Raw genomic sequence first — 16,212 nt, 5'->3', positions numbered from 1 at the left:
TTGAATAAATGTTCCTGTTCATATATCCCCTATTGATTCAATTTTTCCGTGTGGATTTTCTTCCTACCTTTTGCTGAGCCTAAGACGTCAGCAAAACTGAAGCCACCGACGAACACCACTCCGTGGAAAGAGTCCAAAGTCATTCCTGAACAGATATCCGTCATCGTCACATCCCAAACCTAATTGGGAATAGAGCAGGATCCTAACTTGAAATTATACAAAGAACAAAGAAATGTACAGGCCCTCCAAGCCCGTGCCGACCATGCTGCCCGACTAAACTACAATCTTCTACACTTCCTGGGTCCGTATCCCTCTATTCCCATCCTATTCATGTATTTGTCAAGATGCCCTTAAATGTCACTATCGTCCCTGCTTCCACCACCTGCTCCGGTAGCGAGTTCCAGGCACCCACTACCCTCTGTGTAAAAGTCTTGCCTCGTACATCTACTTTAAACCTTGCCCCTCTCACCTCAAACCTATGCCCCCTAGTAATTGACCCCTCTACCCCGGGGAAAGGCCTCTGACTATCCACTCTGTCTATGCCCCTCATAATTTTGTAGACCTCTATCAGGTCTCCCCTCAACCTCCTTCGTTCCAGTGAGAACAAACCGAGTTTATTCAACCGCTCCTCATAGCTAATGCCCTCCATACCAGGCAACACTCTGGTAAATCTCTTCTGCACCCTCTCTAAAGCCTTCTGGTAGTGTGGCGACCAGAATTGAACACTATACTCCAAGTGTGACCTAACTAAGGTTCTATACAGCTGCAACATGACTTGCCAATTCTTATACTCAATGCTCCGGCCAATAAAGACAAGCATGCCATATGCCTTCTTGACTACCTTCTCCACCTGTGTTGCCCCTTTCAGTGACCTGTGGACCTGTACTCCTAGATCTCTCTGACTTTCAATACTCTTGAGGGTTCTACCATTCACTGTATATTCCCTACCTGCATTAGACCTTCCAAAATGCATTACCTCACATTTGTCCAGATTAAACTCCATCTGCCATCTCTCCGCCCAAGTCTCCAAACAATCTAAATCCTGCTGTATCCTCTGACAGTCCTCATCGCTATCTGCAATTCCACCAACCTTTGTGTCGTCTGCAAACTTACTAATCAGACCAGTTACATTTTCCTCCAAATCATTTATATATACTACAAACAGCAAAGCTCCCATCACTGATCCCTGTGGAACACCACTGGTCACAGCCCTCCAATTAGAAAAACATCCTTCCATTGCTACTCTCTGCCTTCTATGACCTAGCCAGTTCTGTATCCACCTTGCCAGCTCACCCCTGATCCCGTGTGACTTCACCTTTTGTACTAGTCTACCATGAGGGACCTTGTCAAAGGCCTTACTGAAGTCCATATAGACAACATCCACTGCCCTACCTGCATCAATCATCTTTGTAACCTCCTCGAAAAAGTCTATCAAGTTAGTGAGACACGACCTCCCCTTCACAAAACCATGCTGCCTCTCACTAATACATCATTGTTCCTTCACATACACTGGACCCAATTCCAGAAACACATTTCCTGCCAGGCTTTGTCACTGAGAAACCCGAGAGTCCACCAAGCAGGGCACACAGGTACCGCCGGCGCGACACCTCAAGCAATGGAATGGACATGGCCAGCTCGAAACCGGGAGCAACGCTGGGAAAAATCCCTGGCGTGACACTGGGAACAATCCCTGGCGTGACACTGTGAGCGACACTGGGAAAGACTCCCGGCGTGACACTGCAAGTGACACTGGGAACAATCCTTGGCGTGACACTGCGAGCGACACTGGGAGAGACCCCCAGCGTGACACTACGAGCGACACTGGGAAAGGCTCCCAGCGTGACACTGTGAGCGACACTGGGAGAGACCCCTAGCGTGACACTGCGAGCAACACTGGGAAAGAATCCCGGCGTGACACTGCAAGCGACACTGGGAAAGACTCCCGGCGTGGCACTGCGAGTGACGCTGGGAATGTCCCCCGGCGTGACACTGCGAGCGACACTGGGAGAGACCCCCAGCGTGACACAGCGAACGACACGGGAAAGACACCCGGCGTGACACTGTGAGCGACGCTGGGTAAGACCCCCGACCTGACACTACGTGCGACACTGGGAAAGACCCTCGGCACAACACAGAGTGACGCCAGGAAGGATTCCTGGTGTGACACTGCAGTCGACACTGGAAAAAAACCCCGGTGTGACACTGCGAACGACACTGGGAAAGACACCCGTCGTGACACTGCGAGTGATACTGGGAAAGACCCTCGGCGTGACACTGCGAGCGACACTGGGAAAGACCCCGGCGTGACACTGCGAGTGATACTGGGAAAGACTCTCGGCGTGACACTGCGAGCGACACTGGGAAAGACCCCGGCGTGACACTGCGAGTGATACTGGGAAAGACTCTCGGCGTGACACTGCGAGCGACACTGGGAAAGACTCCCGGCGAGACACTATGCGCGACACTGGGAAAGACCCCGGCGTGACACTGCGAGCGACACTGGGAAAGACTCCCGGCGTGACAGTGTGAGCGACACTGGGAACACCCCCGGCGTGACACTATGCGCGACACTGGGAAAGACCCCCGGCGTGACAGTGTGAGCGACACTAGGAACACCCCCGGCGTGACACTATGCGCGACACTGGGAAAGACCCCCGGCGTGACAGTGTGAGCGACACTGGGAACACCCCCGGCATGACACTGCGAGCGACACTGGGAAAGACCCCCGGCGTGACACTGCGCTCGACAATGGGAAAGACCCCCGGCGCGACACTGTGGTCGACACTGGGAACACCCCCGGCGTGACACTGCAAGCGATACTGGGAAAGACCCCCGGCGCGACACTGCGAGCGACACTGGGAAAGACCCCCGGCGTGACACTGCGAGCGACACTGGGAAAGACCCCCGGCGTGACACTGCGCTCGACAATGGGAAAGGCTCCCAGCGTGACACTGTGAGCGACACTGGGAGAGACCCCCAGCGTGACACTGCGAGCAACACTGGGAAAGAATCCCGGTGTGACACTGCAAGCGACGCTGGGAAAGACTGCCGGCGTGACACTGCGAGCGACACTGGGAAAGACTGCCGGCGTGGCACTGCGAGCGACAATGGGAGAGACCCCCAGCGTGACACTGCGAGCGAAACTGGGAAAGACTCCCGGCGTGACACTGCGAGCGACAATGGGAGAGACCCCCAGCGTGACACTGCGAGCGAAACTGGGAAAGACTCCCGGCGTGACACTGCGAGCGACACTGGGAAAGATCCCTGGCACGACACAGAGTGACGCCGGGAGGGATTCCTTGTGTCACACAATGAGCAGCACTAGGGGCGATCCCTGCCGCGACACCGTGAGGGATCGCCAGCGCAACACCAACACCACCTCCACCCAATTCCCAGCAGCCCCCCTCCAGCCTCGAGATCTATCTCCCCACGCAAGGGCTATACAGAACATCCTGTATAAGCTTGTTCTGCTTGAGGGGGAGAAAGACCACCCAATGGCGAGACCTCTCCACTGAAATGATTCAGCTCTGATCTGTTTGCCTCTCACCTCGAATCCAGCCATGATAAGTGATGCCACCATCTCCCTGTCCCCGTTACTCCCCTCTTCTCTGATCACTGCTACTCGTGGCTCTGACAAACCTGCCAACATATTAAAGGTATTATCAGCACCAAGAGCCAGGGAAGACCAAGTGGAATAAATCAGTGACAGGTCTGTAACTCGCCAACAAGCTAAAGGAAGCATTGTGTGTGTCGGGGGTGTGGGTGGTTGGTTCTGATCAAGGGTTGCGAAAAGGATCACCCTGTATTGAGGGCGGTAGTGCAATGGATGGACGTCACTTGGTTTGATCCAGGGTTTAAATCGATATCAAACAGGGTTTGGAGAGGGTCCACACTCTATTGACTGAGGGTCATTTAGGGGTTACTCTTGGATTGGATTGGATTGGTTATAGAAGGTGGTTATAGAATTTACAGTGCAGAAGGAGGCCATTCGGCCCATCGAGTCTGCACCGGCTCCCGGAAAGAGCACCCTACCCAAGGTCAACACCGCCACCCTATCCCCATAACCCAGTAACCCCACCCAACACTAAGGGCAATTTTGGACACTAAGGGCAATTTATCATGGCCAATCCACCTAACCTGCACATCTTTGGACTGTGGGAGGAAACCGGAGCACCCGGAGGAAACCCACGCACACACGGGGAGGATGTACAGACTCCGCACAGACAGTGACCCAAGCCGGAATTGAACCTGGGACCCTGGAGCTGTGAAGCAATTGCGCTATCCACAAGGCTACCGTGCTGCCCTCAGCTGATTGGATTTGTTTATTGTCACTTGTACCGAGGTACAGTGAAAAGTATTTTGGTTTATTGATCAGGGGTCACTGAGCAGGTCACGTACTTTGTCCTTAGATTGTGCAGGGGATCACACTTATAACTGATGTGTGGGTGGGTGTTTGTGGTACTTCCAAGGGTTCAGACGTTATTGACCAGTAGTTGTGAGAAGAGATCACTTGTTACTCTGTATTGACCAGGGTGAGGTGGTGGGAGGGAGTTCACAAAGGTGTCACCCAGGGATAATGGAGTCACTCTGCATTGACCATGGGTCTTGGAGGGGTCACTGGTTATTTTCCAGGGTCATGGAGGGGTAACTTGGTGTTGACTAGGGGTCATGGAGGGGTCACTTAATACCGACCATGGGTCATGGAGGGGGTCACTCAGTTTTAACCACAGGTCTTGGAGGGGTCACTCGTGTGTTGACCAGGGGTCATGGAGAAATCACTCGATATTGACCAGAGGTCATGCAGGGATAACTGGGTATTAACCAGACGGCTTATGGGTCACTCGGCATTGACCAGGGGTCATGGAGGGGTAACTCAGTATTGATCAGGTGTCATTGCTTTTTGACAAGGGGTCTTGGGAGGGGTAACTCGGTATTGACCAGGTGTCATTGGGTAGTGACTAGGGGTCTTGGAGGGGTCATTCTGTATTGACAAGAGGTCTTGGAATGGGTCATTCTGTACTGACAGGTGTCTTGGAAGGGGTCACGGGGTATTGACCAGGGGTCTTGGAGGGGGTCATTCTGTATTGACTGGGGTGTTAGAGGAGTCATTGGATATTGACCAGGGGTCTTGGAGGGGTCACTGGGTATTGGCCAGAGGTCTTAAAGGGGCATATTCTTTATTGACCAGGGGTCTTGGAGGGGGTCATTTTGTATTGGTCAGGGTGTCACAGATTGTGGATTGTGAGATACACTCACCTAAGCCGGTTGATGGACTGGGTTGGTGTGCTGGTTGGAAGCTGAGCTTGTATCTGGGAGCAATGCGATGTTCCATAGCCCTTTCTTCTTCCTCCACACAGGTCCGATTAGACTGTAACCGCTCTAGCCGGAAACTTGTCTCCTCCCACCATGATCGGAGAGTGGCTATTCTCTCCGAGAGAACCTCTTCCCCATTCACTTGTACCTTCACCTAGAAGAGTCACCATGATAAACACAGTCAATGAAGCCAGGCAATGAATTCCGCCCTTCAATCCCTATTCTATTGTCGACATCTGTAGCTTGTTGATATAAGTCAGGCAGTAACCATTTTCCATGTCTCAGCCCAGACAGTGACTATTGATTGGATATGAGACAAGAGGATAACATGGTCTCACCTCTTGTCCTCCGGATGGCACACAGTTCCAGTATTAGCAGTTAAACCAAGAGGCAGAGAGATATTGAGTGTTGCTGACCAGTATTCTGGGGATACCGATAAGTGGTTGCTCCCTGTGTTCTGGGGCCCCCTGGTAAAGCAGTCACTGTCCTCAGGACTCTGATTTTGATTTGATTTGATTTATTGTCAGTGAAAAGTATGTTTTTGCGGCCAAGGGAACATACACAGTTCATACATAGTAGACAAAAAAGAATAATCGACAGAGTACATTACAAATGGTACATTGACAAACAGTGATTGGTTACACTGCGGAACAAGGGGCCAAACAAAGCAAATACATGAGCAAGAGCAGCATAGGGCGTTGTGAATAGTGTTCTTACAGGGAACAGATCAGTCCGAGGGAGAGTCGTTGAGGAGTCTAGTAGCTGTGGGGAAGAAGCTGTTCCTATGTCTGGATGTGCGTGTCTTCAGACTTCTGCTGATGGAAGGGTCTGGAAGAAGGCCCTGGTTGGGAGGGGTCTCTGATAATGCTGTCTGCCTTTCTGAGGCAGCAGGAGGTGTATACAGAATCAATGTGAGGGTGGCAAGCTTGTGTGATGCGTTGGGCTGAGTTCACCTCACTCTGCAGTTTCTTGCAATCTTGAGCCGAGCAGTTACCATACCAAGCTGTGATGCAGCTCGATAGGATGCTCTCTATGGCACATCTGTAGAATGATGAGTGGTCACTCTCCACAATTTGTGGTTTTTGATAATTGGGGACCCCCCCCCCCCCCCCCCCCCCCCCGCCCCGGTGTTCTTGGGTGCCTGGCAAAGCAGTCACTCACCGTGCTCTGGGGCCCCTGGCCAACAGTTGATCCAATTCTCCAGCACTGAAGGCCACTTGCTCTATACCGAGCCTGCACTTTGTCCACAGTTGTTTCCAAAACCTCCAGCACCAAACCCAGCTCCTCGGAGAACAGGAGTTCGATCACTGCAAAAGTCAGGAACTGAGAGTCAGTGGTTGGTGGGAGGAACCAGGCATCAGGCTAGTTTAGGGGATGGGGAACTCAGATGACTCTGATACTTGTGTCACTCACCACCAGCGTTGCTGTCTGAAATGTTGAGCTCCATCCCACAGTTTCCAGCGATGGCCATTTCAAGCAGACAGGTGAGCAGACCCCCATCACTGACATCATGACCAGCAGACAGGAAACGTTCTACCCCGAAGGAAAACAGAATGATTGAAAAACAATGAACTGGAAACGGTGGCAAAATCCTGTTGGTATTCCAAATTCGAGGACTTACCCTTGAGAAGTTGCTGAGTGACAGTGAAGCAGGAAGCCAGCTGTTGTGGACTGTCCATATCTGGGCACTCATTACCAATCTGTGAGTAACACTGAGCCAAGGCACCACCTCCCATCCGATACTGACCCGGAGTAACCGGTACATATAGGAGCACACCTGAAACAAAGATACGGATCAACACCAATCTAGGAGAACACTCTGGAAGCCCCATTCTTATCTATCATCACCCTATTGGGGTTCAAGCACCGTTATCGCATGCAGGGTGCTCACCCCCAGACCTGCGTACACTCACCCAGTGATCTGTACCCAGACCCCACTCAAAGATATCTACCCATACTCCATATAGCCCCTGGCCCATGCCCTGATACCTTGCCTGTGTCCCCCTGTACCACAGCCCATGACCCATGTAGACCAGTGCACCTGCCCAGGACCTGAGACCTGACCTGACCATGCCCCTGACACCATCTCCACAATCCCCTACTCCAGGCCCAGCCTCATGTATTCTTGATCTGCAACTCTGCCCCCTTTCCCACTACCTTGGTGCCTGAACAGTCCCGCATACTGCACCCCCTGCCGCAGGCACCACAATCCATCCACTGCATTCTTGTCCTGCGACTCTGCCTTCTGTTGGCTTAGAACATAGAACACACAGTGCAGAAGGAGGTTATTCGGCCCATCGAGTCTGCACCGACCCACTCAAGCCCTCACTTCCACCCTATCCCCACAACCCAATAACCCCTCCTAACCTTCTTGGACACTAAGGGCAATTTAGCATGGCCAATCCACCTAACCTGCACGTCTTTGGACTGTGGGAGGAAACCGGAGCACCTGGAGGAAACACACGCAGACACGGGGAGAATGTGCAGACTCCGCACAGTGTCCCAGCGGGGAATCGAACCTGGGACTCTGGCCCTGTGAAGCCACAGTGCTAGCCACTTGTGCTACCGTGCTGCCCAAAGCGAATATTGTACCATAGGGATCGGATCTTCTTTGATTGATTTTCTTTAAAAAAAAATTTATAGTACCCAATTCATTTTTTCCCATTAAGGAGCAATTTAGCGTGTTCAATCCACCTACCTTGCACATCTTTGGGTTGTGGGGGCGAAACCCACACAAACACGGGGAGAATGTGCAAAGTCCACACGGACAGTGACCCAGAGCCGGGATCGAACCTGGGATCTTGACGGCGTGAGACGGCAGTGCTACCACTGCGCCACCGTGCTTGTCTTGGTTTCTCCACTGCCCCACTTCCTGAACCGTGTACTCCCACTCTGGACCCAGTGACCCCGTTGTACACTAGAAGCAGTACCTTGTCCATGGGGATTTTTCAGGTCAGGGGTCACAGTGCAGGTGATGTCAGGACATACAGCATAAACTGAGATCACAAGTGAACCTGAAAATCATGAAAGAAATGAGCATTAGTCGGAGAAACTGAATAAGGAGGTTACATACCTTCATGGACAATGCTGAAGCTGATGGGATAAAAGTATAAAGTCAAATGAATAGATGAAATAAGAGGGACAAAGAGAGAGTAGGAATGAAATCCAGATGTGCAAAAAGCTGGGACAGGCACGAGGGGCCAATTGAAATTGGTCACGTCTTGTTTTCCTCCCCTTACCTGGGGCCTTCACCGTCTCCTGTCCCACACGAGCAGCCATGCTCAGAGAATCCTTCCCACCATCTACTGCAATTCCAAGTTCAGACAGCGTGAGGCACATAGCCTGGCAGGCATCATACAGAGCTGCCCCCTCACCTGGCAACTTAGCCGGCCACATCCAGTTAGCGCTACACTTCACATCCTGACACAGAGAGAACAAATATCATAACGAGCACGAGGTAAATAAACACTGTGCATCAGGGAATGACCAACTGGGGGAAAATTAAGAATTTGTGTTTACAGAGAGTAGACCCTCAGATTGTTCACAGCAAGAGGGGTCGAGGGTCCCTGTCACGGGTGGCTGCGGGTTCAGAGACATTTATGGCAAGGTAGGGATTTGCATAATACGGGAGGGTTCACAAGGGTTTGTGTATGGCAAAATGATCTGCTGGAGTGGAAGTGTGCGTACCATAAGACAATAAGCTACAGGAGCAGAATTGGCCATTCGGCCCATTGCTCGGTCATATAATGAGATCATAACCGATCTGATGATAAATCCTCAACTACACTTTCCCACCTTATCCCCATAACCCTTGATACCCTTACTGATAAAAATTCTGTCTATCTCAGCCTTGAACATACTTAACGACCCAGCCTCGGTACAAAATTCCACACATTCGCTACCCTCGGAGGGAATAAATTCCTCTTCATCTCAGTAGGCTCTCCCACAATGGAAAACATCTTCTCAGCATTTACCCTTTCAAGCCACCTTAGAATCCAATATGTCTCAATATGGTCACCTCTCATTTTTCTAAACTCCAGTGAATTCAGATCCATCCGACTCAACCTCTCCTCATAAGAAAATCCCCAAATACCAGGGATGAACTAAAGCGATCCTTCTCTGGACTGCCACCAATGTCAGTGTATCTTTCCTTGAATAAGAAGATCAAAACTGTTTACAATATTCCAGGTGTGGTCTAACTTGTGCCTCCTCTGACCTTGGCCTGGGTAGCATCCTCTTTCTCTTTAAAGACAGATGCAAAGTACTCGATTAATATCTCCGCTATCTCTCTTGTCTCCATGTGCAAATCCCCTTTTTTATCGCTAATCAGCTTCACTCTTTCTTTTGCCACCCTTTTTTTAATTTACCTGATAGAAGCCTTGGATTTACCTTTATTTTAGATGCCAGTCAAGGGCATTCAGTCTCTGATCTTTGAACAAAGAACAAAGAAATGTACAGCACAGGGACAGGCCCTTCGGCCCTCCAAGCCCGTGCCGACCATGCTGCCCGACTAAACTACAATCTTCTACACTTCCTGAGTCCGTATCCCTCTATTCCCATCCTATTCATGTATTTGTCAAGATGCCCCTTAAATGTCACTATCGTCCCTGCTTCCACCACCTCCTCCGGTAGCGTGTTCCAGGCACCCACTACCCTCTGCGTAAAAAACTTGCCTCATACATCTACTCTAAACCATGCCCCTCTCACCTTAAACCTAAGCCCCCTAGTAATTGACCCCTCTACCCTGGGGAAAAGCCTCTGACTATCCACTCTGTCTATGCCCCTCATAATTTTGTAGACCTCTATCAGGTCGCCCCTCAACCTCCTTCGTTCCAGTGAGAACAAACCGAGTTTATTCAACCACTCCTCATAGCTAATGCTCTCCATACCAGGCAACATTCTGGTAAATCTCTTCTGCACCCTCTCTAAAGCCTCCACATCCTTCTGGTAGTGTGGCGACCAGAATTGAACACTATACTCCAAGTGTGGCCTAACTAAGGTTCTATACAGCTGCAACATGACCTGCCAATTCTTATACTCAATGCCCCGGCCAATGAAGGCAAGCATTCCATATGCCTTCTTGACTACCTTCTCCACCTGTGTTGCCCCTTTCAGTGACCTGTGGACCTGTACTCCTAGATCTCTTTGACTTTCAATACTCTTGAGGGTTCTACCATGCACTGTATATTCCCTACCTGCATTAGACCTTCCAAAATGCATTACCTCACATTTGTCCGGATTAAACTCCATCTGCCATCTCTCCGCCCAAGTCTCCAAACAGTCTAAATCCTGCTGTATCCTCTGACAGTCCTCATCGCTATCCGCAATTCCACCAACCTTTGTGTCGTCTGCAAACTTACTAATCAGACCAGTTACATTTTCCTCCAAATCATTTATATATACTACAAAGAGCAAAGGTCCCAGCACTGATCCCTGTGGAACACCACTGGTCACAGCCCTCCAATTAGAAAAGCATCCTTCCATTGCTACTCTCTGCCTTCTATGACCTAGCCAGTTCTGTATCCACCTTGCCAGCTCACCCCTGATCCCGTGTGACTTCACCTTTTGTACTAGTCTACCATGAGGGACCTTGTCAAAGGCCTTACTGAAGTCCATATAGACAACATCCACTGCCCTACCTGCATCAATCATCTTAGTGACCTCCTCGAAAAACTCTATCAAGTTAGTGAGACACGACCTCCCCTTCACAAAACCATGCTGCCTCTCACTAATACGTCCATTTGCTTCCAAATGGGAGTAGATCCTGTCTCGAAGAATTCTCTCCAGTAATTTCCCTACCACTGAAGTAAGGCTCACCGGCCTGTAGTTCCCTGGATTATCCTTGCTACCCTTCTTAAACAGAGGAACAACATTGGCTATTCTCCAGTCCTCCGGGACATCCCCTGAAGACAGTGAGGATTCAAAGATTTCTGTCAAGGCCTCAGCAATTTCCTCTCCAGCCTCCTTCAGTATTCTGGGGTAGATCCCATCAGGCCCTGGGGATTTATCTACCTTAATATTTTTTAAGATACCCAACACCTCGTCTTTTTGGATCTCAATGCGAACCAGGCTATCTACACACCCTTCTCCAGACTCAACATCTACCAATTTCTTCTCTTTGGTGAATACTGATGCTAGGTATTCATTTAGTACCTCGCCCATTTCCTCTGGCTCCACAAATAGATTCCCTTGCCTATCCTTCAGTGGGCCAACCCTTTCCCTGGCTACCCGCTTGCTTTTTATGTACGTGTAAAAAGCCTTGAGATTTTCCTTAACCTTATTTGCCAATGACTTTTCGTGACCCCTTCTAGCCCTCCTGACTCCTTGCTTAAGTTCCTTCCTACTTTCCTTATATTCCACGCAGGCTTCGTCTGTTCCCAGCCTTTTAGCCCTGACAAATGCCTCCTTTTTCTTTTTGACGAGGCCTACAATATCTCTCGTTATCCAAGGTTCCCGAAAATTGCCGTATTTATCCTTCTTCCTCACAGGAACATGCCGGTCCTGAATTCCTTTCAACTGCCACTTGAAAGCCTCCCACATGTCAGATGTTGATTTGCCCTCAAACATCCGCCCCCAATCTATGTTCTTCAGTTCCCGCCTAATATTGTTATAATTAGCCTTCCCCCAATTTAGCACATTCATCCTAGGACCACTCTTATCCTTGTCCACCAGTACTTTAAAATTTACTGAATTGTGGTCACTGTTACCGAAATGCTCCCCTACTGAAACTTCTACCACCTGGCCGGGCTCATTCCCCAATACAAGGTCCAGTACCGCCCCTTCCCTAGTTGGACTGTCTACATATTGTTTTAAGAAGCCCTCCTGGATGCTCCTTACAAACTCCGCCCCGTCTAAGCCCTTGGCACTAAGTGAGTCCCAGTCAATATTGGGGAAGTTGAAGTCTCCCATCACCACAACCCTGTTGTTTTTACTCTTTTCCAAAATCTGTCTACCTATCTGCTCCTCTATCTCCCGCTGGCTGTTGGGAGGCCTGTAGTAAACCCCCAACATTGTGACTGCACCCTTCTTATTCCTGATCTCTACCCATATAGCCTCACTGCCCTCTGAGGTGTCCTCCCACAGTACAGCTGTGATATTCTCCCTAACCATTAGCGCAACTCCGCCTCCCCTTTTACATCCCCCTCTATCCCACCTGAAACATCTAAATCCTGGAACGTTTAGCTGCCAATCTTGCCCTTCCCTCAACCAGGTCTCTGTAATGGCAACAACATCATAGTTCCAAGTACTAATCCAAGCTCTAAGTTCATCTGCCTTACCCGTAATACTTCTTGCATTAAAACATATGCACTTCAGGCCACCAGACCCGCTGTGTTCAGCAACTTCTCCCTGTCTACTCTGCCTCAGAGCCACACTGTCCCTATTCCCTAGTTCTCCCTCAATGCTCTCACCTTCTGACCTATTTCTCCCGTGCCCAGCCCCCTGCCATACTAGTTTAAACCGTCCCGTGTGACACTAGCAAATCTCGCAGCCAGGATATTTATGCCTCTCCGGTTTAGATGCAACCCGTCCTTCTTATACAGGTCACACCTGCCCCGGAAGAGCTCCCAATGGTCCAGATAACGGAAACCCTCCCTCCTACACCAGCTGTTTAGCCACGTGTTTAGCTGCTCTAACTTCCTATTTCTAGCCTCACTGGCACGTGGCACAGGGAGTTATCCAGAGATTACAACCCTCGAGGTCCTGTCTTTTAACTTTCTGCCTAGCTCCCTGAACCCCTGCTGCAGGACCTCATGCCCCTTCCTGCCTATGTCATTAGTACCAATATGTACAACGACCTCTGCCTGTTTGCCCTCCCCCTTCAGGATGCCCTCTACCCGTTCGGAGACATCCTGGACCCTGGCACCAGGGAGGCAACATACCATCCTGGAGTCTCTTTCACGTCCACAGAAGCGCCTATCTGTGCCCCTGACTATAGAGTCCCCTATTACTATTACTCTTCGGCGCTTTGACCCTCCCTTCTGAACATCAGAGCCAGCCGTGTTTACAACAGGTTCGCTGGTGTTTACAACGGGCACAGGGGTGTTTACTACGGGCACGGGGGTGTTTACAACGGGCACGCTGGCGTTTACAACAGGCACAGGTGTTTACAACGGGCACAGGGGTGTTTACAACGGGCACAGGGGTGTTTACAACGGGCACAGGGGTGTTTACAACGGGCACAGGGGTCTTTACAACGGGCACAGGGGTCTTTACAACGGGCACAGGGGTCTTTACAATGGGCACAGGGGTGTTTACAACAGGCACGTGGGCGTTTACAACAGGCACAGGGGTGTTTACTACGGGGACGGGGGTGTTTACAACGGGCACGCTGGCGTTTACAATGGGCACAGGGGTGTTTACTACGGGCACGGGGGTGTTTACAACGGGCACGCTGGCGTTTACAACGGGCACGCTGGCGTTTACAACGGGCACGCTGGCGTTTACAACGGGCACGCTGGCGTTTACAACAGGCACGGTGGGCATTTACAATGGTCACATGGGTGTTTACAATGGGCACGGGGGGCGTTTACAATGGGCACAGGGGTGTTTATAATGGGCACGTGGGCGTTTACAACAGGCACAGGGGTGTTTACTACGGGCACGGGGGTGTTTACAACAGGTTCGCTGGTGTTTACAACGGGCACAGGGGTGATTACTACGGGCACGGGGGTGTTTACAACGGGCACGCTGGCGTTTACAACAGGCACAGGTGTTTACAACAGACACGGGGGCGTTTACAATGGGCACAGGGGTGTTTATAATGGGCACAGGGGTGTTTATAATGGGCGCAGGGGTGTTTATAATGGGCACAGGGGTGTTTATAATGGGCACAGGGGTGTTTATAATGGGCACAGGGGTGTTTATAATGGGCACAGGGGTGTTTATAATGGGCACAGGGGTGTTTATAATGGGCACAGGGGTGTTTATAATGGGCACAGGGGTGTTTATAATGGGCACAGGGGTGTTTATAATGGGCACAGGGGTGTTTATAATGGGCACAGGGGTGTTTATAATGGGCACAGGGGTGTTTATAATGGGCACAGGGGTGTTTATAATGGGCACAGGGGTGTTTATAATGGGCACAGGGGTGTTTATAATGGGCACAGGGGTGTTTACTACGGGCACGGGGGTGTTTACAACAGGCACGGGGGTGTTTACAACAGGCACGGGGGTGTTTACAACAGGCACGGGGGCGTTTACAACAGGCACGGGGGCGTTTACAACAGGCACGGGGGCGTTTACAAGGGGCACAGGGGTGTTTACAATGGGCACGGGGGTGTTTACAACGGGCACAGGGGTGTTTACAACGGGCATGGGATTGTTTACAACTGGCGCGGGCTGTTTACAACGGGCACGGTGGTGTTTACAACGAGCATGGGGGTCAGGGCGTTTTCAACGGGCAAAGGGCTGTTTACAACTGACGCAGGCTGTTTACAATGGGCGTGGAGGCATTTACAACGGGCACTGAGGTGTTTACAATGGACATGGGGCGTTTCAACGGGCACAGGGATGTTTACAATGGGCATGGGGGTGTTTACAACTGCCGCGGGCTATTTACAACGGGCACAGGGGTCGGGCTGTGTTCCACGGGCACAGGAGTGTTTACAACGAGCACGGGGGTCGGGCCGTGTTCAATGGACACGGGGGTGTTTACAACGGGCACGGGGTGTTCACAACTGGCACGGGCTATTTACAACAGGCGCGGATTGTTTACAAGGGGCACGGGGGTATTTACAACTGGCGCGGGCTGTTTACAATGGGCACGGGGGTGTTTACAACGATCACGGGAGCCTGCTGTGCAGACAGCAGAATGGGGGGTCCGGTATGATTATACAGGCATGGGGGGGGTGGGTCAGGTGTGCTTACAGCAGCATCGGGGGGTCGGGTGTGCTTACAGCAGGCATGGGGGGGTCGGGTGTGCTTACATCAGCATGGGGGTGTCGGGTGTGCTTATAGCAGCATGGGGTATTGGGTCTGCTTACAGCAGCATGGGGAGGTCGGGTGTGCTTACGGCAGGCATGGGCGTTTCTGGTGCGCTTACAGCAGCACGGGGTATTGGGTGTGCTTACAGCAGCATGGGGAGGACGGGTGTGCTTACAGCAGCATGTGGGGTCAGGTGTGCTTAAAACGGGCGTGGAGGCCTGCGTGTCTGCACCGGTTGTTTGGGTCTTGGCTTCATCTTGAAAGAAAATGTTGTGGATGCTCGAAACTTAAAATAAAAACAGAAAATGGTGCAAAGGTTAAGAAGGTCGGGCAACATCTCTGGAGGGATAAAGTGAATTGGAGCTGTGAGTCAAACATGACTAAGATGCCGCTCGATTTGCCGAATTATTTGTATTTGTGATTTCTTCACTCACCCTCAGTTCTGTCACTCGTGCAAACACGAGGTTAGTTAGAGCCTCCCCAATGGCCATTCGAGCTCCGGCGCCAGGGTCAATCAGACCTTTGATTGGTTGCTCTCCGATGGCAGTCGCTGCTCCCACAGTGTCGAAGTACGAGAGGGCAATAACAGCAACATCCGCTAACGGAGTGTGGAGTGGCCCTACACACTGTTGCTGGGCAACAAGTCCTGTAACTGAACGGTCAACCTGTGAATAGACCGGTTGAGGATTAATGACCATTGCAAAAATAAACCCCTATTCTTCCCCAACCCCGCCCCTTTCCTTGCCCCACCTCCACCCCTTGCCCCACCCTTTCCTTGAACCCCAACCCAAGCCCCACCCAGTCTCACAAGCCCTACCCATTCCCAACCCTGGCCCTCTCCCACCCCTAAACCTGTTCAAATGTCACCGCCCCATCTCTATCACCAACCCTTACCCACGTAGCAACCTGCACCCACGCCATACAACTTATCCAACCTAGTGTAGTCAAGCCCCAATCTGTCACCCCTATGGAAAG

At 51.1% G+C, this 16,212-nt stretch overlaps 1 protein-coding gene across 3 annotated transcripts in view; it reads right to left on the bottom strand.

Moving 5' to 3' along the window:
* Positions 1 to 16,212, bottom strand: part of pfas (phosphoribosylformylglycinamidine synthase) — a 465,594-nt gene that overhangs the window by 11,701 nt on the left and 437,681 nt on the right. For all 3 annotated transcript variants that reach the window (XM_072471967.1, XM_072471969.1, XM_072471968.1), the window contains 9 exons: positions 15,672 to 15,902; positions 8,553 to 8,733; positions 8,244 to 8,327; positions 6,935 to 7,090; positions 6,727 to 6,846; positions 6,475 to 6,620; positions 5,257 to 5,467; positions 3,548 to 3,639; positions 68 to 179 (listed from right to left, as the gene is read on the bottom strand). In XM_072471967.1, coding sequence (XP_072328068.1) covers positions 68 to 179; positions 3,548 to 3,639; positions 5,257 to 5,467; positions 6,475 to 6,620; positions 6,727 to 6,846; positions 6,935 to 7,090; positions 8,244 to 8,327; positions 8,553 to 8,733; positions 15,672 to 15,902 — 1,333 coding nt within the window. The remainder of the gene's footprint in view (positions 1 to 67; positions 180 to 3,547; positions 3,640 to 5,256; positions 5,468 to 6,474; positions 6,621 to 6,726; positions 6,847 to 6,934; positions 7,091 to 8,243; positions 8,328 to 8,552; positions 8,734 to 15,671; positions 15,903 to 16,212) is intronic.

The sequence above is a fragment of the Scyliorhinus torazame genome, chromosome 13 (genome assembly GCF_047496885.1).
Source record: "Scyliorhinus torazame isolate Kashiwa2021f chromosome 13, sScyTor2.1, whole genome shotgun sequence".
Lineage (NCBI taxonomy): Eukaryota > Metazoa > Chordata > Chondrichthyes > Carcharhiniformes > Scyliorhinidae > Scyliorhinus > Scyliorhinus torazame.
Note: the sequence above shows the minus strand (reverse complement) of the source record. Positions and strands in the feature narration are given on the sequence as shown.